This window comes from Mytilus californianus, unplaced genomic scaffold, assembly GCF_021869535.1.
Source record: "Mytilus californianus isolate M0D057914Y unplaced genomic scaffold, xbMytCali1.0.p SCAF_4, whole genome shotgun sequence".
Classification (NCBI taxonomy): Eukaryota; Metazoa; Mollusca; class Bivalvia; order Mytilida; family Mytilidae; genus Mytilus; species Mytilus californianus.
The window spans coordinates 18,279,468-18,304,959 of NW_026262690.1; the positions used below are offsets into that span (position 1 = coordinate 18,279,468).

Sequence of the window (25,492 nt, forward strand, 5' to 3'; positions counted from 1 at the left end):
AAAAATGGGTTTATAAGGAAATCATTATTGTTAGTGGCTTAGATAGATTATAAGTTTTGTTGTCAGTATAATCCACAAGAAATATTTCACATACCAGGACAAGTGAATGTGTCCACAAAACAAAGATTCAACTGAATGTAAGGAATCTTGCAACTTTGATTAACAATCTGAATATGCAGCATTTATTTATCTAAAATACTGAAAAGTTCTATACGTGGTTGCATGATGAAGGGGCTGTGTGTTCCCTCAATACAGGCTGTCTGATGAGAACCTCACTACTCTCCACAAAAACAATAACAATTGATGCAAATATAAAATTGGCAAGATATTTTATGGAATGAGTCATTACATATTGTCAAAACATATACCAGTTTAAAAAACAGACATAAAATACACATCAAAACAAAATAAAATGTTGTAAGCAATGAACAAAACTTTCAAATGTTCATAGGCAAAAAAAATAAACACCAACAGTTTTCTTTTAAACATTTCATGCAAGGGGAAACTGTGTTAATGTAAACTTGTTTCTCTAAAAACACAAAATTAAACGTAATTTAAACTTTAAGTTAAAAATAATTTCCCAATAGTTTTGTTATTTTATCATTTGGTATTCAGAACCACATATTTTTTTCTTGTTATTTCTTATCAAAACAGTTTTTTTCAATATCCATACATCTGTACCAAATAAATATTAAGGGAAAACTTTCAATTAATAGAAAACCTGCAAATGCTGTTTTTCTTAAGTGAAATAAATAATTTCGTTATTCCCTTATAATCTATAAGGGAATACTTGCATATCTTACAACAAAAGTAACACTAAATATAAAAAGAAGTGAAAAATATAACAAACGAAAATGCTTAACCTAACAAAGAAAAATACAAGTTGTTAACAAGTGAAAACTTTGCAAACATGTACATAGAATAGTGTTATCTCTGGGTATGCACAATAAATACAGTTTTGTCTCTGGGTATGTATGTTAAATACAATGTACTATCTAAGCATACTAAACAGTGTAAACTCTGCAACAATCTATACTTAGCACAGTGTACTATCAACATCCAAGTTTCATGGGACTAAGTATGATATATGTGGCGTAATTACTTGGAATATTTATGTAAAACGAGTAACCTTTGGGACTTTGTATGTTAAATATTTCAGTGTATTTTTTTGGGACTATGTTTGTAGAAAGGTTAACTCTGGGACTTTGTATGTTAAATATAAGTGCAACTTCTGGGACCAAGTATGTGAAAATTGTAAACACTGGTACTTTGTATATAAAATACTACAGTGTAATTTCTAAGACTAAATATGTTTAAAGGGAAAACTCTGGGACTATGTATATTAAACATTACAATGTAATTTCTAGGACTATGTAAGTGAAAAGTGTAAACTCTGGGACTATGTTTATTAAATATTACAATGTAATTTCTAGGATTATGTAAGTGAAAAGTGTAAACTCTTGGACTATGTATGTGAAATACAGTAGAGCTGTTTAAAATATTCAAAAAAACCCTAAAACTGAAAAGTTGATGACAAAAACATGTTTATTATCATTTGGAAACATATTTTCATGATTACCTGACCTATTATAAGATTTCCAAGCAGTGATATCCTTCATCTTATAAAACATTAGTTTAATTTTTTTAAATTGCAGTGAATAGTTCTTGGTGAAAGGTAAAAGATAAAAAAAAAAGGAAAAGATGACATGATTGTGTCTCAGAAAAAATCTATGGTAATTTGTGACACAGATATTCCATACTGGTTACCATTCCATACTGGTTACCAAATCATGATTGATCTGTGAACTTTTGAAGGGATGACTTCCATCTTTACCTTTTTGAACCATCAGTTCAATAGCTTCCTTCTAAGCAGCTACCCTCTAACAAAGATGTCATGATAAGAAACACAGACACCAGAAATTGGTACAACTTTTCCATTGTGGATAAGAGGTACTTACAGGATTTTCATATCTATAAATATTGTATATCTGGAGAGGACTTTTTATGCATAAAATATTAAATAATAATATACAATAAGAAATGGTAGCTCTTATATCTATAACACTGAATGTTGATAATTAATAAATTATTCCAAGCTTTAAATATTTGTCTGTGCAGTATAATTCAAGACAATTTTTTGAAGTCATAAATGTTGGATGACTTATAAATCCTGTTGGGGTCAATAAAAGATGTTTGCCGTTGTTCTTTTACTCATGTTGAAGAAAAATATTTATATTGAGCATGGTAAATGTTGAAAAGCAGTAAAAGATGTTTGATTCTCGTATTTTCAAATTTCCCTTTATAAATAAATCCCTTCTGGTTTTCTTTTAGATAATATCTCAAATACACAGATATGGTCAACCATTTTGAAATATTTGACATTTCAATACAGTTTATGTTATATCTAGGGGTACCTTTCATATGAAAAGTCCAGAGATATCATTTGCCTGCCTTCTAATGTTTTAACTGCTTGCATCTCAAAAGCAAGCCACGGATAATCTTTATTTCTCATACATGTGCTTTATATTTTTTTTTAATGACACCATATACAAACTAGAGGCTCTCAAGAGCCTGTGTCGCTCACCTGTATTTACTGATGCTTTGGAAATCATGTAAAACAAGTTAAAATCATAATTAATAGTATTAGATATTAGATATTATAATGATATCTAAGATAATAACAAAAACCTTCAAAATTTTTGTAAAATTACTAACTCAGGGGCAGCAACCCAACAACGGTTTGTCGGATTCGTCTGAAAATTTCCAGGGCAGATAAATCTAAATCTGATGAACATTTTTGCCACCTGTCAGATTTGCTCTAAATGCTTTAGTTTCAGAGATATAAACCAAAAACTGCATTTTACCCCTATGTTCTATTTTTAACCAAGTCGGCCATGATGGTTAGAAGGCGGGGTCATCGGACAAATTTTTTAAACTAGATACCCTTATAATGATTATGGCCAAGTATGGTAAAATTTGTCTCAGTAGTTTCAGAAAAGAAGATTTTTGTAAAAGATTACAAAAATTTACAAAAAATTGTTAAAAATTGACTATTAAGGGCAATAACTCCTAAAGGTGTCGACTGACAATTTTGGTCATGACAACTTATTTGTAGATCTTACTTTGCTGAACATTATTGCTGTTTACAGTTTATCTCTATCTATAATAATATTCAAGATAATAACCAAAAACTGCAAAATTTCCTTAAAATTACCAATTCAGGGGCAGCAACCCAACAACAGGTTGTCAGATTTGTCTGAAAATTTCAGGGCAGATAGATCTTGACCTGATAATCAGTTTTACCCTATGTCAGATTTACTCTAAATGCTTTGGTTTCAGAGATATAAGCCAAAATCTACATTTTACCCCTATGTTCTTTTTTTAGCCATGGCGGCCATCTTGGTTGGTTGGCCGGGTCATCGGACACATTTTTTAAACTAGATACCCTAATGATGATTGTGGCCAAGTTTGGTTAAATTTGGCCCAGTGGTTTCAGAGGAGAAGATTTTTGTAAAAAGCTAACGACGACGGACGATGACGACGACAACGACGGACGCCAAGTGATGAGAAAAGCTCACTTGGCCCTTTGAGCCAGGTGAGCTAAAAATTGATGTTATTTAAATTTCAGCACAATTTCTACATGCCTGAAAGTAAGTTCAGTTCTCCCTCTAAAGAAGATTTAGGTATAAATGCATTTAACTGAAATTAAACTAGTCTAAGATTATACCAACTATTTTTCATCAAATTGTAGGATAAATATGAGCATCTATGAAAAAATAGCTGGTTGTTGACACCTGGCATTTTATGCCAATCTTGCAAGTGGGATAAATATGGCATACTGTGGATTCATTTATTTTCGTGGGTATCAATTTTCGTTGATTGCTGAAAACTTTCATATTCGTGGATATTTGATTTCGTGGTTGGGCCAATCTCTGTATACAAAGTCTATTGAAAATATGTTATTCTTTGAACATTTGAATTCGTGGTTCACCTGTATCCACGAAAACCACGAAAATTGGTATCCAACGAATAATAATGAATCCACAGTAATACTGATACAAACTCAGTTTTCTTTAACTTATTTAAACAGACATATATACAATATTTTTACACTGAAGGAAAAAATATAAAATTTATTTGTACGAGCTTTAGAAACAGAGAGAAAAGACTCACTGAGCTTTCTCCTGTTTCATATTGAGTACAAATACATTTTATATTTTCCTACAATGTCCGTTTTAAAAAAAAGTGTTCTTTTTTAATTATTTAACCTGGCCAACTCTCTGATATTCATTACGAATACTCACTTTCAATAATTTGTTAATTGAGTTCACATTGTTCCAAAGTAATAAAAAACTTAAAATAGGTCAACATACACTAAACTATAATTGAACCTGAATGAAATAGACATGTACAGTGAAAGTTAGTACCTGTGCAATTGAAGAAAATGAATAAACTAAAAAAAGTGTAATAAAAATTGCTATTAAATGCATTAAAACAAGACCACATTTAACAAAACATTTGTCATAAACTGATATGTGAATCATAAAAACCATATTCACACCTCAAAAACTCTTTTTTCCATCATTTACAGAAATCCACTATCTTCAACAACTCACACTAACTTTTTAAGTACAAATTATTGCACTTTATACATATTAGAAATTGTGTTTGTGTCAGGAAAAATCTGATATAAAGAAAGAATAAACAATATTTGATCACATGTAGTTATTATGATGGATTTAATAATTGTTTCTAAGATTCTTTTAAATATAAATAATGCTAACATTCTGTGCTAATCATAATTGTTAATAATAAAATTTCTAATACAAACTACTTGGAATCATTTAAAATATCACCGGCATGATAAAATATTCCAATCTTATTTCCTCAGATATGAAATTCAAAACATAAAACAATAATAAAAAGGATTAAAAATAACACAGAATCAGAAAGTATTTTTTGTGCACAAAATGAGATTCCTAAATTTTCAACAACATCAAAGGCTTTTTTGCTTTGTAAGTTTTTTATCATCTTTCAAGTCTTTTAATTCAACTGATTCATCTTCTGGAATTTTATTTGACATTGCTTGTGTATATGAGGCCTTTCTTCCAGCATGTTCCTCGTCCACATTCAGGCCATTACTATCTGCCAAATCTAATTTCCTATCCTCGGGTTTAGACTTTACAGATCTTAATTCAGCAGATCTTGAATCAGAATCAGACTTTATTGAACTATGAGATTCAGCTCCTGAAATATCCGAGAACTCTCCTGAGCTACGGGACTGATCAAGAGATTTAGATTTGTGCATAGGTTTTTTCTTTCGTTTTTTAGAAAAAACTTCTGATTTAACATCAAATTTGACTTTAGTTGGACTTTTTGTTTCTGAAGTAGGGTCCGTTTGTGATCGTTTTACATGGGAAGAATCCTCCTTATCTTCTTCACATAATGTTTTTGACTTTCTCAATCTAAATCGTCTTTTCTTTGCCACTGAATCAGAAGAGGCTGAACTTTTGGATGTATCTAATTCTTCACTATCTTCTCCTTCATGTTCCTGTATAGCATTGATACTTCTCCCTGATGCTCCTGATATTCTGGACGGAGATTTCCCAGCATTCTGGTTGATAAGAGGTGTAACTTCTGGCTCAAAATTAAGTGTAGCAGCTTTTTTGAAACCCTTTCTTTTCCTTCTTGGTGACGATGTATCTGGGTCTTTAGATGCATCACCATAGCCTCTAAATAAATTATGATCTGGCTTGACACCAGTGAAATCTGAAGGACTACGATCTCGTTGAAATTTTGGACGATCAGGGACAGCCAAACTTAGTCTACGTTTGTAATTTTGAGCTGCTGCATTTGCAGCTACAATACTAACCCTTCTTGGTTGGAAAGAAACATTTGTTTGTGATCCCATAGGTGTTGAGGTTCCTCCACCTAAGACTGCACGAGACATTCGCCGTGTCCTGAGTTGTTTTTCTTGCAGATATTTCAACAAGTCTGCACTACTGTCATTCTTCAAATTCTTATCTAACTTTTTATGCACCAGCTAAAAGAGAAATTAAAATTGAAACAGAATGGACACATTTATTAACAGTATTTAGTTGTTCGGATATTCAAATGCAATTTATAAATCTCATTTGATAAAAGATAGTGTATATGAAGGACATTGTTATGCATGTCCTAAGGCTAGGATTTAACTAGTGGATATACTTTCATTTGTTTTAGAATTTTTTTTTTTCATTTGCCTCTATTTTTCCATCATTATTCTCATTGGTTGGTTGAATTGTCTGTTTTCTAACCCGTTTTCTTTTCTTGTTATATTACTCTTAATCTGTTGTTTTTTATTGGCTATTTTGTTGTATTTTCATTCCTTCTTCCCTTTCTACTTTGTTGTGTTTTATGATCTTGTTGTAATACACCTTCTACTCTTATGTATTTTATAAGTTTTCTTTGAACTATTTAATTTCTTATTTGTTATGTTTTTAAGTTTTTTTTATGTTGTTCCCTTTCTCTTTTGTTGTGTTTTATTGTCTTGATGTAATTCACCTTCTTCTCTTATGTGTTTTGTAAGTAAATGTTATTCTTTTTTAAACTTTTTTCTTTCTTCTTTGATGAATTTAAAAATTTATTTACTTCATGCTTTAGATGTGTTTTAATAGTTTGTCACAAAATTATAACAGATAATCTTAGTATTTCAAATCTTAATTTTGTCTACTTTTTTCAAGTAACAATTAAAGTTTGTTACCAACAACATAATCTTAAAGGCATAATTTGTAAACAGAATCATACTTACATCTCTCCTGGAAGGAGCCATTAATTTACGGACATCTTTGGCAGTAGGTTCCATATCTTTTTGATGTTCTTTCTTTTTGAACTGTGGAAATAATGACTTTCTTCGTCCTACCTTCTCTAAATTCTTTCTATCTTCTGTAATTCAGGGACATTTGTATATCAATTATTTTTACCACGTGTTAGATTGTGGTTTGTCATTACGTCGTCTGATCTTTTAATTACCGAACGTGACTTATTCCTGATTGTGACTGTTTTGCTGAGTGTGAAACCGCATTGCTATAAGACGTGTCATGGTACCTTTCTATCCCAAATTCATGTATTTAATTTTGATGTTATATTTGTTGTTCTCGTCGGATTTTGTCAAATGTCTTAACGTATTTTCTGTTATATTCGTGTGTTATGGTATAGATAATTAATCACCCCCTTCATTTATTAGATTTTAGTTTGGTTCAACGAAATTTATACGATATATTTGGTTTACAGTTTGATTCAGAAGAAACACCGACATAGCTAGATAATACAATTAATTATCTAATTACTACCACAATTTGATATTAATAAGTATTGTAATTTTCATTGTTATTAATAAATGTATTGGCAGTATTACAAATCTATCTTGAATCAATCCTAATCCTATCTTATTTTTGGGAAATATTTTTACAAATTCATATGTGACGTCACTTTGTGTGTGTTTTTTTTAGAATTTCAAATGTGACGTCACTTTGTGCGTTGAGGCTTTAGCTAACTCGGCTGTGTATTTTTATATGTTGGATTAAGTTGTTTTATGTAATGTATCCGTTTTTATTCTGTAGTTAGACCCCACTTTGGTTTTATCATGTATATCTATTATATAGTAATTTTATAATATTTACTGTTTGCAAAATTCTAAATAATAAGGATGTTCTTGTCCCAGGCAGAAAATCCTGGCCGTGTTAGGCGCAACTTTTTGGAAGTTTTGGTCCTCGGTGCTCTTCAGCTTTGTACTTGTTTTGCCTTTCAAACTTTTTGTATCTGAGCGTCACTGGTTAGTCTTGTGTGGACGAGACGCACGTCTGGCGTATTGAATTTTAAGCCTAGTACCTTCTGCTAGCTATTATTCGTGTGTTTCTTTGTCCTATATGTTCTCCCATTTATTTGTATTGTGGTCCTGTCACGTGATGTTGTCGTTTTGGTGTTGTGTTTGACGTTGCCATAAAAGCGGGAGGTTTGGCATGCCACAAAACCAGGTTCAACCCACCATTTTTTTCTTAAAATGTCCTGTACCAAGTCAGGAAAATGGTCATTGTTATATTATAGTTCGTTTCTGTGTGTGTTACATTTTAATGTTGTGTTTTTGTTGTGTCGTTGTTCTCCTCTTATATTTGATGCGTTTCCCTCAGTTTTAGTTTGTAACCCGGATTTGTTTTTATCTCTATCGATTTATGAGTTTCGAACAGCAGTATACTACTGTTGCCTTTATTTATCATTAACATCATAATACTTTTTTCTATCATAATATTAGTAATCCTATGATAAAGTGTAGAAACCACTCCTGAAGTTTTCCTACGTAACAAAAATGTCCTCCACTGAGATGTCATCAACTTTTGTAATTACTTGAGCAAACATTTTGAAATCAACTGTCCAATTCTTTTAATGTAAATCAAATGGCTAATTCTTATAATGTAAATCAACTGGCCAATTCTTTTAATGTAAATCAACTGGCCAATTCTTATAATGTAAATCAACTGGCCAATTCTTATAATGTAAATCAACTGGCCAATTCTTATAATGTAAATCAATTGTCCAATTCTTATGATGCAAGTACAAAAGTCACTGCAAAATAACAAACTTATTCAAAAATCTTAATTTTAATTATTTATTTTTGAAGATTTAGTAAAATGAGATGGATTAAACTAGACATTCATTTAACAGAGAAATGCCATTTGATATCCAAATTAACTTGGTCATGTAACATTTGATTCATAAACATATCAGCTTTACTATAAACATTACCATCTCTTTGTTCTGCTAACTTCCTGTCAATCCAGTCATCAAACATTTCTGGCTGCATTATGGGTAATACACTAGGCGATGGCATTGGTGACTGTGATGAGAATTCTGGTGGTGGCATGGGTAAAGGAGGCACTGGATGTGCAATTGATGGTGATCTAATTGTGATAGGTGGCAGCACTAAGTCTTCTTCACTTCCTTCGTCATCTTCTCCTACCTCATCCTCCTCTTCTTCTTCAATTCTGAAATTATCCATCATTTGAATTTAATAATATTTCAAAAAAGAACTATGAGTTTCTGTAATTATACTGATTACAATATGGATTTTTTTAATGTGATATATTTAATTGTTGGGTATTCCTGTTTCAAGTAATTTGTCCATAAGCTTGATCTCTTAATCTTTTTTTCTTCTAAAACATAGAAAAGTTTGCAAAACATATAATAAGTGTATTTTCAGGTTGATACTAATGCAAGTAACAATGGCAAAAAATAGTCAAAAGGTGCGCTAAGGGCCCTTTGCGGCATACAAAATGAACTATTACAAAATCAGGTAATTTAGGCTAAAAAGTGATTAAGTATACATGCAATATTAAAACTGAAAGATCTTTGAAATATTATATTTATTCAATATTTTTATTGTTATAAGATCACAAGATTTAATTTTTCTCCAATAAATGACAAAATTTGCATTTTTTGACACATATTTTTGAATTGGAATTATTGAGCACATGGAAGTTCAACAAAAATTATTTACATGAAAGGTGTTGTTCATATAAACAAACATTGTGGTAAATATTTAGTTGGTACTTGCATGTGTTCTATATTTGTGGTGCACAAAAACCATCTGAAAAATGACCAAAATCTATGGACTTTTTTTATAAAACATGTAGAAGGACCTATTTCAAGAAGTTACTATATTTATTGTGACCTCATGAATGGAAAACTATTCCTTGCTAATAAATTTAAAGTTCAAGATTCAGTAAAAAAAATAGGCCAAAATGATCATTATCTCACCCTGTTCTTTATCTATGTATACTTACATTTGATTTGTAATTTCCTCTGGAATAAGAGGCAAATTGTCTTCACTTACATACTTTTCCTGTACCATTCTACTTCCTGCTAAACTCTCAAAGTGTTGTCTGAAAACAAATGTTGTGATAAAGCCATACTGACATAAACATAAGATATAAACTTTAAACAAACTTTTAAATATGAAATACAGATACATAAATATTATGGGGGAAAACTATGGAAGAAAATTTCTATAACACTAAAAGAATATTTCTATGACATAAATTGAATAAACAATCTTAAAACTTCAATTTATTTTAATTTTCTGGGGAATTGTTGACACATTCAGCTACTGTAAATTCAGAAATTATTGCGTGCATTTATTATTGCGATTTATGAAGAATGGACAATAATGCGAGATTAATTATTGCGATTTCAGGAAATTCTGCATACAGATGCATATATCAGATATCAGAATGCGAGTTCTAGTTATTGCGATACTAACCCAGTTGCACTATTCGCATTAATAAAAACCTCGCAATAATTTATGAATTTACAGTATTAACTTGGTAATCAAATAAGACTACTATCAACCTGAACCTCTAAACAATTACCCAGGTACTCAAATAACCCAGCTATCAACCTGAACCTCTAAACAATTACCCAGGTACTCAAATAACACAGCTATCAACCTGAACCTCTAAACAATTACCCAGGTACTCAAATAACCCAGCTATCAACCTGAACCTCTAAACAATTACCCAGGTACTCATATAACACAGTTATCAACCTGAACCTCTAAACAATTACCCAGGTACTCAAATAACACAGCTATCAACCTGAACCTCTAAACAATTACCCAGGTACTCAAATAACACAGCTATCAACCTGAACCTCTAAACAATTACCCAGGTACTCAAATAACACAGCTATCAACCTGAACCTCTAAACAATTACCCAGGTACTCAAATAACACTACTATCAACCTGAACCCCTTAAAGAATCACCCAGGTACTCAAATAACACAGCTATCAACCTGAACCTCTAAACAATTACCCAGGTACTCAAATAACACAGCTATCAACCTGAACCTTTAAACAATTACCCAGGTACTCAAATAACACTACTATCAACCTGAACCTCTAAACAATTACCCAGGTCCTCAAATAACACTACTATCAACCTGAACCTCTAAACAATTACCCAGGTACTCAAATAACACAGCTATCAACCTGAACCACTAAACAATTACCCAGGTACTCAAATAACACAGCTATCAACCTGAACCTCTAAACAATTACCCAGGTACTCCAATAACACAGCTATCATCCTGAACCTCTAAACAAATACCCAGGTACTCAAATAACACAGCTATCGACCTGAACCTCTAAACAATTACCAGGTACTCAAATAACACAGCTATCAACCTGAACCTCTTAACAATTACCCAGGTACTCAAATAACACTACTATCAACCTGAACCCCTTAACAATCACCCAGGTACTCAAATAACACAGCTATCAACCTGAACCTCTAAACAATTACCCAGGTACTCAAATAACACTACTATTAACCTGAACCTCTAAACAATTACCCAGGTACTCAAATAACACTACTATCAACCTTAACCTTTAAACAATTTCCCAGGTACTCAAATAACACTACTATTAACCTGAACCTCTAAACAATTACCCAGGTACTCAAATAACATTGCTATCAACCTGAACCTCTAAACAATTACCCAGGTACTCAAATAACATTGCTATCAACCTGAACCTCTAAACAATTACCCAGGTACTCAAATAACACAGCTATCAACCTGAACCTCTAAACAATTACCCAGGTACTCAAATAACACAGCTATCAACCTGGTTAATTGTTGTGTGATTTGAGTACCAGGGGTGAAAATTTGATTGGTTTACACCCGGGGGATGGTTATTATCTTATATGCAATGAAATGTTATGTGAAATTTTCAATGTAGTACTGAACAATAAAACTTTACTCATGCCAAGTATTTCTTTATTCGAAACAAAGATAAATTCTGCACAATTTTTTGAAAAATGCCAATTTAACAAAGACTAATAGGGGAAAATCAATGGTGGTATTATCATACAGTACTCAATATCATTTTATAATATCTACTTACTGCAGAGCTATTTTTTCATATAATGACATAATATGCTCATCTGTTGATGTTGGGTTTCTCTGTAACCAATTCTTTAGGTATTTACTATTGTAAAATTCCAAAATTTCCTACAATAAAATCAATGATGGAAGATATTGACTGTTATGCTCACAAATAATAGCAGTCATATTTAAAATCATTCAAGAATACCAATATAATTGTATAACATTTTTCCATTGAGCTACCATGACAAAAAGTATGTCCCTATTTTGTGACCTTAAAGATTTGATGTTTTTTTTTAAAAAGTACTAACAGGTATTCTCTGATTGAATTCTTTCAATATGTATGATTACATTCAAACTGAATTGATACAAAACATTGAAAAACAGACATGTCATACAACTTACTACCCACTTACTACCACTTCATTTTTTTATACTCTGGTGGATTGTTGTCTCATTGGCAATCATATTACGTATCATAATTTTTATATGTCAGCAAAGAACTTTCTTCTACATCTTTGTGCAAGGCACATGCATAAACAAATAAACAATACTGATACAAACAAAGCATTACATGTTCAATGGGTACCAAATATGATGCCAGAAATTAAAATCTGAATATGTTCTTAACTGTTGTAAGGTTCATGTTATCATCTTACAATTCAGATTTTAGTTACTACTGCCATGTTTGATGAGGTTTTTACCTCAATATTCCTAGAAATCTTCTTTGCAATATATTTGACAATTCATCAAAGTTTTGTTCCAATGCCAAGAAAGATTCCTAAGATATCATCCAGATACACTTTTCCTGCATAAATTTCATGCCTTTCATGCACCAAAACCATTGATAAAGGTTTGTGTTGATATTTGGTATGAATTTGAGTATGAAAATTTCTGGACCCTTGTACATGCATTGCAATACATATATTCCTTTTTTTTAGAACAATTTGATTTGGCAATTGTTTGAGAATTATCAGACTGTGACAATATAAAAAAAAAAAGAAATGCAACAATGAGTGCGTTTTACAGAAAGCTCTCATACTTTGTAGGATTGTTTGCCATCATGTGTAGTTGACCATATTGCAGTGCCATTTTGATTTGATCATCTGCACTGATTTGGGTCTATTGTTCTATCTTTGGTCTTGACCTGTAACATATTGACCTCAAAATTAATATCCGTCTTCCTACCATTATATTTGACCATATATCCAAATCTGATTTCAATCTGACTCATGGAAGAATAGGTAAAACTATTATACCCCTGGTACTTGATAGCCTTAGTACAGTTATGTCTGGTTATTGTACAAAGATATACTACCTACCCTAAAATGATGTTCTCCTCTTCGTCCTAACACTTCTTCTATACCAGCCATCACATGATCTGTTACCTATATTTCATAAAATAGAAATCATATTTTTCCATATTAGATAAATATACAAATCTTTTCATAACATGACAATACAAAACATACTGTGACCTAACTTGCCTCCTCAAATAATCCTCTCTCATCTTCTTACTTAGTATCCTCAACAGTAATTCTAATATCCATTAAATTACTGAGAAAACTATACTATTTCAATTTTTTTATACTTGATAACAAAATTTAAGAGTTAGAATTTTTTTTTGAAACAAAGCACTGTGCTGACAGAACATTTATATTTTCTCTAATGATTAGAGAACACACAATTGTCTAAGTTTAGGGGGAGGGTTAGGTGTCTGCAACATGTTTAACTACCACACATCCAAATGTGCCTGTCCCAAGTCGGAAGCCTGTAATTCAGTGGTTGTCCTTTGTTGCTGCATATCATATATATTTTTTGTTCATTGTTTTGTACCATAATAAGGCTGTTAGTTTTTTTTTTTTTAGGCTGTATGGTGACCTTTAGTTGATAATTTCTACATCATTTGGGTCTCTAGTGGAGAGTTGTTTCATTGGCAATCATACCACATCTTCTTATTTCTATAAAGCTTTCATTGAAATATTTTCATTACTTATATTTTTATGGTTTCTTTCTACTTTCTAAATACTAATCATTTTCTTTTGTATTTTGTGTGTCGTTGGATCACTGTCTGATGACAAATATCCATAGAACCTTTTTCTATATCAAATTCTACTTACATGAGAATTAATTTCTTCACCAATGGTAATTTTATCTGTACTCTGAAGTTTGACTCTTAGTAGTTTCACCAAAGGCTTTATTGTTATACCCTAAATTGAAAAGATATGAATTTACAAGTTATGATTTCCTTACTTTAACTACTTATCTAATTTTTCAATGCTGATGCTTTAATTTGAGTTTGATATTTTCTCATTTAGAAAAACGATTCTTTTAAAAAGGAGGTTTTAGACCCCATTCACACTAGCATTTTTTGAATCGATCTAAACAAAACCAGTTAGCCTTCACATAATCTTTAATCCTAACGATCACTATCGGTCTAATTCGAACCACTGCTTTCACACTACAAGAAAAAATGCAATCGATCTGACCTAATTACCGGGGGAATTGTAAACACTGTGTATAACATGTATAAATAGAAATATTTAATCAAATTATAATGTCTTGTTACACACACTTGCAAAAAAAATAATGGATTGCTTGACTTGAATTACAAGTTCAAATGTTGAGAATGCTGTTCGTATATTTTTAGCACTTTTATGTTGTTCATCCATTTTGTAATATGCACATGTAATTTTTCCGCCATATATGTGCAAAAATTATTTCCATTCAATCGTACTAGTTTAGATTAATCTCTGTGTTCACATATAAAGTTAGATCTGTTAACTTTAGATCGATTCAAACTAAACTACCTCTTTTGGTGTTTTAGTTTAAACCAATTAATGATCGATTCAAAGCGTTCACATGGGGCTCAATTCGATCTAAAGTGAACAGATCTAGTTTAAATCAATCTAAATGTCCAAGTGTGAATGGGGTCTAAGTCATATTGCGCTGATCTCAATGTAGTTGGTTATTTAGATCATGCTATCATTGATGATGTATTTTAGTTAACATTACTTGTTTTTTAAACAACAAATTTTGTTCTTGTGGATGAAAATAAAATTCAAATATCAACATTGTTTTTTTTCTTATCGTGCAATTAAAGTCTGATCTAATTTTGAGAATTTATATGATATGAGCCTGTATTTCTTTGCATTTTTTCATTTTCTTTTCAAACTGACTTTTACTAATTATAATTGTGATAAACCAAGAAAATTTTCAGATTATCAAAATAGTAGATCGATTGATGGCATTGTGACTGAGGTCTAAACAAATTATCAGTACAAACAGTGAAATTTTTTTTAACTTATTTAGAAATCTGATACAGAAGAACTTGTATTTGGTTAAAAATCAATTCACGATCATATTTTTCATTTATAAGAGTTAATGTTATATAGATTTAGTTATGCATTGTCCAAGGTACATTAATAGCATACCTGTACAAACACTGTGAAGAAAATAAGAACCATTAACGTTGTAGTAAACATTTCTTTGGGTAAATTCTTTGCCTTCAATAGATCCATTAAAGAGAAAGCTACAGCACCCCTAAGTCCACCATAGGCCTGAAATAATACACCCAATTACTAAGATCATGACATTAAGCATAAACACTTGTCTATTGTTAATCACATCTAAATGTCTTATGATTTTTTGTTCTTGGTTTCTGTCTCATCCATTCCTCTTTTTATCTATAATTTATCTGTCATTTTAAACTACTTCATTTTTGTCAAGCCTTCGACTTTAGTCGAAAAAGCAAGACATAGCGATCCTACATTCCATTGGCGTCGTCCACAAATATTCACTCTGTGGTTAAAGTTTTTGAAATTTTAATAACTTTCTTAAACTATCCTGGATTTCTACCAAACTTAGGCAGAAGCTTGTTTATGATCATAAGATAGTATCCAGAAGTAAATTTTGTAAAAATAAAATTCCATTTTTTCCGTATTTAACTTATAAATGGACTTAGTTTTTCTGCCAGGAAATATTACATTCACTCTGTGGTTAAAGTTTTTAAAATTTTAATAACTTTCTTAAACTATCCTGGGTTTGAACCAAACTTGGACAGAAGCTTGTTTATGATCATAAGATAGTATCCAGAAGTAAATTTTGTAAAAAAATAAATCCATTTTTTCCTTATTTTACTTTTAAATGGACTTAGATTTTCTGCCAGGAAACAACACATTCACTCTGTGGTTAAAGTTTTTAAAATTTTAATAACTTTCTTATACTATTTTGGATTTGTACCAAACTTGGACAGAAGCTTGTTTATGATCAAAAGCTAGTATCTAGAAGGAAATCTAAAAAAAAAAAATCCATTTTTTCCGTATTTTACTTTTAAATGGACTTAGATTTTCTGCCAGGAAACAACATATTCACTCTGTGGTTAAAGTTTTTAAAATTTTAATAACTTTCTTATACTATTTTGGATTTGCACCAAACTTGGACAAAAGCTTGTTTATGATCAAATGCTAGTATCTAGAAGGAAATTTTGTTTTCTTCCAGTTAACATTACATTCAGTCTGCAGTTAAAGTTTTTAAACATTTATTAGATTCAGAAACTATCCTGGATTTTTACCAAACTTGGACAGAAGCTTCTTACAATCAAAAGATAGTATCAAGAGGAATATTTTTATTGATTTACTTCCTCATTTTTGTTGAGCCTTCGATTAACAGAAAAAGTAGGCGAGACACTGGGTTCCGCGGAACCCTTACGAATATTTTTAAATGCTTCCAATATTTGATTAATATAGTGAGTGGGACAATTTTCAAACTTGCATTAGCAAATGGAATATGTAAATTAACTCGTAGATATAAAATTGAGAAGATGTCATATATTGTTTTGTTATTAATGAGGTCGTTAGTTTTCTCGTTTGAATTGTTTCACATTTTTCATTTCGGGGCCTTTTATAGCCCACTCTATGGTATGGGTTTTTCTAAGGCCCTACGTTGGCCTATAACTGCTTACTACCACTTCATTTTAACTCTAGTAGATAGTTGACTCATTTACAATCACACCACATTTCCTTAATTTATTTTACATTAAATGATTAGTTTCAAAGTCCAAGTAAATGTGTATGATATTGGAACAACGACAATGTTTTAATGGGTATGAAAAAGAATATCAATTCATAACTGCATTGGTACCACATTCCAACCTTAATAATCATACTTAATTTCAATAAATTACAAACAAAAAAAAAAGCCTACCATGATGAATTGTTCATCTTTACCAATTCTTCGGACTCTGTTGGACTTGTTTACAAAGTAAGTCAATAAAAATACAACTGAAATAACAAAAAAAAACTCCAGTAAATATATATCTCATTCAAATCCTTATGATGTAGTTCCTGAGAAAGCTGCGACGAAAAATATTCATGGGACGGATGAACGGACTGACTGATGGATGGACGGATGGATGGGTGGACAGAGGTAAAACAGTATACCCCCATTTTTTTAAAGCGGGGGTATAATTAACAATGAAAGAGAGATCTAGACAACCAGGTCAACATTTCAAACGTCTCACTCTAACAAAGATTTTTGTAGCAAAAGGAAGTCAATATTTGCCCTAGTTCTATGAAATTCAACTTCAGCAATTAATGTAAATATTTGATGAAAAAATATGTAAAAATATCTGACAAATACGAATTTAACAAGCTCTGATGTATTTCAACAGTTATGATGTCATACATGAAATCATTATGACCAATATTTTGCTTAATTTTAAACAATTTTGTTTTGGTGACATTGGTCACATCCATGGACCACCATAACTTTTTATAAGGATGTGAATTTCATCATACATGTAAAAAGAAGATTGCCAATAAGACAACTCTCCACAAGAGACCAAATGACACAGAAATTAACAACTATAGGTCACTGTACAGCCTTCAACAATGAGCAAAGCCCATACCGCACAGTCAGCTATAAAAGGCCCCGAAATGACAAATGTAAAACAATTCCTATACACCTAATTATAACAAATTATTTTTGCTGAAGGGTCTGGCCAGAGGAAATTGACCTTAAAATAGCACTTAAACTGGACAAATGCCTGAAAACTGGGAAAATACCATGCATTAGAAGTAATTAAACTTGTTGAAAACAAACCCTGGACAGCTAATTTGTCTAGTTTATCTCAAAATGCATTAATTAGATAGTAAAATTCTGGTTTTACGTAAATTCTGGTTTTAGATATGATATCATAAAGTCCAAATTTGAAACTAAGTTTAGGCCTTCTTGGCCCTATTTTACTATTATGTCATTTCAAACCAGTTTTTGGATTAATTAGAAATAGTGAAAATCCAATGAAATTAAATGCTCCAAATTAATTGACTGAAGATAATTAATGTGTCTTGTCATGTTTTAATAAAATTATTCCTTTTATCAAACATGAAATGGCTGTTTCATTGCAAACTTCATGAATAGATAATGGCCCATCTTCAGTCTAAAAGCTAAAACAGTCCTGATGCACAGAAAATCAAATACCAGTACAAATTTAATGTCTAAATTATCTCTGAAGAAATTTTTGACATTTAAGAAACTAATCTAACTAATTTTCAGTGAATGATTTAACTAAGTTTAAAATGTTGATGGGTAATTCTATGTCTGATTACTTAAAAATCAATAAAATTTTTCCGTCTTATAAAATTATTCTCTGATGAACCATTTCTATTAATTACATATCTCACTGTCACTGTATATTAAATTACTTCTTATTCAGACCTGACTGGTGGATAAAGTGACTAAATGAATAGATATGTTAAAGGGTGACCTATTTTTTATCTCCACATATGAATTGATGAATGTAATTCTCTAGGATGACAGCTATCATACAAAAATACAATGCTTCAGATTGATAAAATTCTCTGGGATGACACAAATCATACAAATATACAATGCATCAGATTGAGAAAATCCTCAGAGATGACACCAATCAAACAAAAATACAATGTTTTACATTGAAAATTTCCCCACCAATCTTGTAAAATAAACCTCTGAAGTCATCGGAAGTAAACTTCAATATGCACATCACAAAAAAATTCAGTTTGTAGCTTAGTTAGAGCAACTGATTTCTCAAAACATCCTACAAAAAATGTACTTCATACTTGTTCATGTTGTTAGTCATGAATATCTTAGTTTAATCTAATAGTCAGTTTCAGACATATGATGATTTGTGAAAAAAGCTGTGCAGATTGCAATAAACAATTAATTTCCCCATAGGCGACAATGATAGCCTTTTTCGAGATACAGACTTTAGAAATTGATTTTTTTTAACAAAACCTTGCTTAAATTCAAGAAAAATTATTCGGACAGTATTTTTTGGTCCAAAAAATATAGGTTCTTCTGGCTTTTCGTATCGTAATTTGTACTTATCTACCTTGCCTATCAATTTTGCACTTAAAAACACGTGTCTCATTCTAGCGTTGAAAAGACATCTCAGTTCCGTTAGGGCTAAGGAAAATATATTATTTTGCCTTTGGTGTAATGCAGAGTGCATGAAGTCTCTAATAACAAAAAATAATGGGTGCACATATCGACCAATCAGAATTAGCCATACTCTTAATTCTGAATACCATGTATCTTCATAAAATGGCTGCGCCCATAAAATCTAATGGTTTATTGTAACCTGCAGGTATTATTTTTACTCCAGCTTTCATATAAATTATCACCCCAAAAAAAACCACACCAATAAAAAGTGACTAAGTCCAGTAAAAACTCTAAGCTAAAGGATAAATACCCACCTAAAAATCTATACAGCAAACAAAGAACAAGCGTCCATATAATAAACCATGGATTCCAGTTCTCACGTTCAAACATTCCCTTTTTAAACAGAGCTATACCCAGGAATACAAATATTATACAATCACTGATGGAACTGAAAAAAAAAAAATATCAGATAAATTCTTAAAATACATACATATAAACTAAATAATCAAATAAGATGTATCCATCAATTCATTTCGTTACTTTCAGAATTGTTAACAAATTGATGAAATAACTTCAAACAAGTTCCAGATACATCTTATGGTTCTCTCCATAACATTAAAACAATTTGTTAAATTTCTGCAAGCATGTTATTTCCATTCATTTTAATATCATAGTTTTTATCCAACCTGTTATAAGAAAAGCCATTTACATTTCCAAGACTATCAAAGAGACTATCTCATTTAAGCTTCTTGTTTCTACATACATATCTATCTAGGCGTTGATCAGTTTGAAAATAAACTGATGCAGTTACTAATTCAAATTATATAAACGACTAAGAATGTAGCTTTAACATGCTAAGAGTGTTATAAAAATAGTTGTTATATTTTATATATTTACACAATATTTCGCTAAACAAATTAGCTTCATTAGGCGCATGCAGCCATCCAGGTAAAATCGGATGGTGTTAATAAATTTTTGCAGCTTATCGTCCATGTATTTAAATATATTTTTGCAGCTTATTGTACATTGCGATAAATAGATCAAAACAAATAATTGTGTAAGTTAAATAGTATGAAGTTCAAGAATTATTGCTTTGGTTTTTGATAAAACTGTTTTTCATCTCTCGCATTCAATCCATCAGGTTCAAGAGAACGTAGCTGATGCATCCAAAATCTCTCTCTCTACTTTGGGTGTCCTAATTTTGGTTTACCTCTATTATTTGAAAGGTGATATTTTCAAAACTATGTCCTGTTCTTAAGAGGTGTCTCGTAATAGGGCATTTTCTTCCTTTGGTATAAAATTCGTAAGGGTTCCGCGGAACCCAGTGTCTCGCCTACTTTTGCTGTTAATCGCAGGCTCAACAAAAATGAGGAAAAAAAATAATAACAATATTCCTTTCAATACTATCTTTTGATTGTAAGAAGCTTCTGTCCAAGTTTGGTACAAATCCAGGATAGTTTATGAATCTAATAAATGTTTTAAATCTTTAACTGCAGACTGTATGTTATGTTAACTGGAAGAAAAACTAAGTCCATTTATAAGTAAAATACGGATAAACAGGTACAAAATTTTAACAAAATTTCCTTCTAGATACTAGCTTTTGATCATAAACAAGCTTCTGACCAAGTTTGGTACAAATCCAGGATAGTTTAAGAAAGTTATTAAAATTTTAAAAACTTTAACCACAGAGTGAATGTAATGTTTCCTGGCAGAAAAACTAAGTCCATTTATAAGTTAAATACGGAAAAAAAATAGAATTTTGTTTTTTAAAAATTTACTTCTGGATACTATCTTATGATCATAAACAAGCTTCTGTCCAAGTTTGGTAGAAATCCAGGATAGATTAAGAAAGTTATTAAAATTTTAAAAACTTTAACCACAGAGTGAATGTAATGTTTCCTGGCAGAAAAACTAAGTCCATTTATAAGTAAAATACTGAAAAACAGGATATTTTTGTTACAAAATTTACTTCTGGATACTATCTTATGATCATAAACAAGCTTCTGTCCAAGTTTGGTAGAAATCCAGGATAGTTTAGAAAGTAATTAACGCTATGTCTCACTTTTTCGACAAAAGTCGAAGGCTCGACAAAAATGAAAGGTGATTATTAAGCCCAATGTTGAATTTAGTTTGTTTCACTAACATATTGCAGTTTGAAAGTTCCACAAGTAAGATATATATAACATTTTTTTCTACTATGAAACAAGTTTATTACATGTTTTTGTACATCATTCTTTTTTATGCTTTGCTGTTATACATGTAAAAAAAAAAGTTTTTCTTAAAAAAAAATCATCCTGTATTTTTATTGACAAAATACTACCCCATTTACCTTATCTTTTAAATGAGCTATATTTGTTAACTTCTACGTCCATTGGTCTGCTGGAGATTTGTCTCATTAGCAATCATACCACATCTTCTTATTCTATATAACATACCTTTGCATTTTACTGAAGTATTTAACAGTTGTATGAGACTTTGTAGATATGTTGTGGAATGCATACTGTGCCTGTGTTAGTCCACATGCTATAAGGCTGTAAAACAGAATAAAGTAATTCAATAGATTGTAATTAAAGAATTACTTTGAGCTACAGCTATGAATACACGGAGATGGTTCAAGATGCGCTATACATTTCAGGTAGGCGGTAATGGTAGCCTTTTCCTCAATTCCTCTGCTCATATCATAAACTTGGATATGTATGATGGCTCGTTTTGAAGCTGAGACATTTTCACATATGTGGTTAAATTTTTGGGGTATGAAGTAGGATTCATTTTTTCATAATTTAGCACACCCCAAATAGCCATTTATGATGTGGCTTCTCAAGGTAAAAAATACCTTTTTTCACACAAAAAGTTCTTTGAAAATTTAGTTCTTTGCATACATTCAATAACTCCATAGTTTTTACAACTTTATTATATGGTCCTCTGTTCTCCAAAGCAGCACTAATAATTAAGCTCAGTTACTTGCTTAATATTGAAACATGTCCAATATCACTGCACAGAGATATTTTGTTTTCACACTATTTTTGAGTTCCTCAATTTGAAGCACATTAGGGATATTGAACAAGATGTAAGGTAAACCTTAATGAACAGCAACCCAATGACACAAATAAACCAAACACTTTTAATTCATCTTATATCTATGATGTAGATTTAGGAGTATCAGTGCAAAAACTGTTGGCGTGGACAGGAAATAATGTTATCAGGTAGGTAGGGTCACATGTCTGACTGTGGATTGTACCTAATGCCAATACAACATTCCTATCACATTTTTTTTTTTGTTATTGAGAGAATTTGTTATAGATCTTTCACAATGTTTTAGGACTCTGGATGTTTTAGAGCCTCACACATTGTATAGACATCTGCCTTTAGTTGAAGATATCTTTTGGTTATTTGTTTTGTTGGGTTTCTGGCTCATTAAAATAATTTCCTGTTATTCATGTCAAAAGTAACCTGACATTCCCAATTACCATTTCTATGTATATATATATATATATATCATAGTAAATTTGATTACGGAAAGCTGAGAGACATGCTTCAGAAACATTGATTAGTGCTAACCTGATTGCTGGGAGAATGAAATGAATGCTAAATTAAACATGTCAAAGATTCTTCTTCAAATGACATCTGTCCCATATTCTATAGACTCCATAAAGTATTTTCATGAATTTTTCAATATAATTGAGGTATCAGAAACATACAGCCTGTTGTCATGGTTAGAAATGTTGGATACTATTGCATTATAATAAATTGTGTTCCTAAATTGACCGTATACTGTAACTAACTAATTAGTCACTGTTTCTAAAGTTTGATCGCTGTAGTCACGACATCTGTACTTCCATTCCAATATTTTTATTGATCACATGATCTATCATAGTGTAGATGGCTTAATTGCAAATTCAGTATTTCTGTGACATGAATTCAACTATATTGCCATTACATCAAACTCTGTAGCACTTAATTAGCAAGTAAAATTATTGCATGTTCAATTCAGTACATGTATAATAAATAATTGCCTGAATGGAAATTAATTCAATTAAATTATATGATTTTGTCCTTGATTTCATTTCTTTGCCATGGTTTTTAAACTTTTATTTTATAAATTCAATATTAAGATTTTTTTTTAACACTTTTCTTCCACTTTTAGAGCATCTCTTATTCGTGACAAAATGACTGCCAAATTAGAAGAAGTTATAACTAGGCAATACAGAACGTCTAATTGTATTATTATTGGAATAGTTGATTCAGACAATAAAATATTATTTACCTTATAATTCCTGAGAAATGAAAGAGTTCAGCCATTAGATATGACATGTAGGCCAACACAAATACTGATAATGGTTCTATCACTGCAAAACACAAATAAATATCATAAATATATACTACTTTCTGGTATGTTCTTTCAGACTGGGCTTGAATTAGTGGTGTTACACCTTTATACAACAAGCTTGTACCACATCCACCATATTAGCATATCTATATCATGCACTCTACCACAAGGGCTGCATGGGAGACAAAAGCTAATGGTGTCACTGTTGCTAGATTTTTTCTTATTTATTGGGGTCATAGTTTTAATTTCTGTATTAATTAAGTGATAATGCCAATTTTCTTTTCCAATTTAATTAATTTTTGCCACAATGTCAACATAATCTATTTGAAAGAAAAAGAAAAATGCACTTCTATATATAAGTAAAATTACATTTGAATTTTATGGTCTTGCCTATACATTAGTACATATATAAATTGGAGATTGGGGGTGTAAACATCAATGAGACAGCAACCCATACACATAAACAACCATAAAGATATCTAGAAGTCAGTCAACACTCAACAAATACACCAGCATTTATTAAACATGTCTAGCTCTGCATTGTCTGGTCTAAAACATGTAAAGCTCTGCATTGTCTGGTCTAAAACATGTCAAGCTCTGCATTGTCTGGTCTAAAACATGTCTAGCTCTGCATTGTCTGGTCTAAAACATGTCTAGCTCTGCATTGTCTGGTCTAAGACATGTCTAGCTCTGCATTGTCTTGTCTAACACATGTCAAGCTCTGCATTGTCTGGTCTAAAACATGTCTAGCTCTGCATTGTCTTGTCTAACACATGTCAAGCTCTGCATTGTCTGGTCTAAAACATGTCTAGCTCTGCATTGTCTGGTCTAAAACATGTCAAGCTCTGCATTGTCTGGTCTAAGACATGTCAAGCTCTGCATTGTTTGGTCTAAAAAATGTCAAGCTCTGCATTGTCTGGTCTAAAACATGTGCAATTAAAAAGAAACAATCAAAGATCTGCCTTCAACACAAAATCCTACAAATAATAAAAACAAACATTTATAGCATTGCATGAGGTTTCACATAATTTATCTAAATTACACCCATCCAGATATTCTATCTGAAGATGAATTCCAATTTGTATTACAATGTGAATGCTATAGAGATTTAAGGAGGCAGTTTTTTAAACCTTATTATTATAGGCCTCCATCATTGTTCAGATTAGTTCAACTTCTCCGCACTGAAAATGTCAAAGATTTGCGTAATTTGTGTAAATTCTTATTTAATGCACTTAATCATAGGACTGAACTGTTAGTGAACAATAATTGATGTTTATATGCCATTTTATGTAATAAATATGTTTTGTATTTATTCTTGTACTGATAAGCATAATGTGCTTAAAGTAATAAAGAATTGAATTGAATTGACTAACTGATGTAAAATAGATTACTCTGTGTACTAATTGATTGATAAATTATCAATGATTTAATCACGACTATATTTCTGTAGTAAGATTGTCAGTTATTATGAAGCATAGATTCCTGAAGAAATTTGAGGTATTGTGTAAATTAAATATAAATGTATCAATAAGGATAGAGTGAATTTGACAATTTTTCAGAATTACAAAGTTATAAATGAACTATTCATTGGTGATCATTTCTCTTAATCATTCTGTACATGTTAATAAGTTTCAAAATATGTTTTCCATGAAAGGTCACAGCATGTCTTTAAAATGATATTCATCAGAAAGTTTTCTTTGTCATGGAAATAAAAGTCTCATGGGAAACATTTGATTGATACCAGCTATAACAAGATATATCAATGGGATGGGAAATTTCTCTGCAAAAATAATTTTTAAGAAAACTTTATATATATTTATCAATAA

At 31.0% G+C, this 25,492-nt stretch overlaps 1 protein-coding gene across 2 annotated transcripts in view; it reads right to left on the reverse strand.

The window, feature by feature from the left end:
• Positions 1-4,053: 4,053 nt before the first annotated feature.
• The window catches only part of LOC127737603 (Na(+)/H(+) exchanger beta-like), a 127,211-nt gene continuing 105,772 nt past the window's right edge, over positions 4,054-25,492 (reverse strand). For both annotated transcript variants that reach the window (XM_052248443.1, XM_052248442.1), the window contains 12 exons: positions 23,604-23,685; positions 21,775-21,870; positions 19,654-19,787; positions 17,123-17,199; positions 15,352-15,477; positions 14,038-14,127; positions 13,240-13,305; positions 11,937-12,043; positions 9,819-9,917; positions 8,782-9,020; positions 6,791-6,924; positions 4,054-6,043 (listed from right to left, as the gene is read on the reverse strand). In XM_052248443.1, coding sequence (XP_052104403.1) covers positions 4,997-6,043; positions 6,791-6,924; positions 8,782-9,020; positions 9,819-9,917; positions 11,937-12,043; positions 13,240-13,305; positions 14,038-14,127; positions 15,352-15,477; positions 17,123-17,199; positions 19,654-19,787; positions 21,775-21,870; positions 23,604-23,685 — 2,297 coding nt within the window. In that variant the 3' untranslated portion in view covers positions 4,054-4,996. The remainder of the gene's footprint in view (positions 6,044-6,790; positions 6,925-8,781; positions 9,021-9,818; positions 9,918-11,936; positions 12,044-13,239; positions 13,306-14,037; positions 14,128-15,351; positions 15,478-17,122; positions 17,200-19,653; positions 19,788-21,774; positions 21,871-23,603; positions 23,686-25,492) is intronic.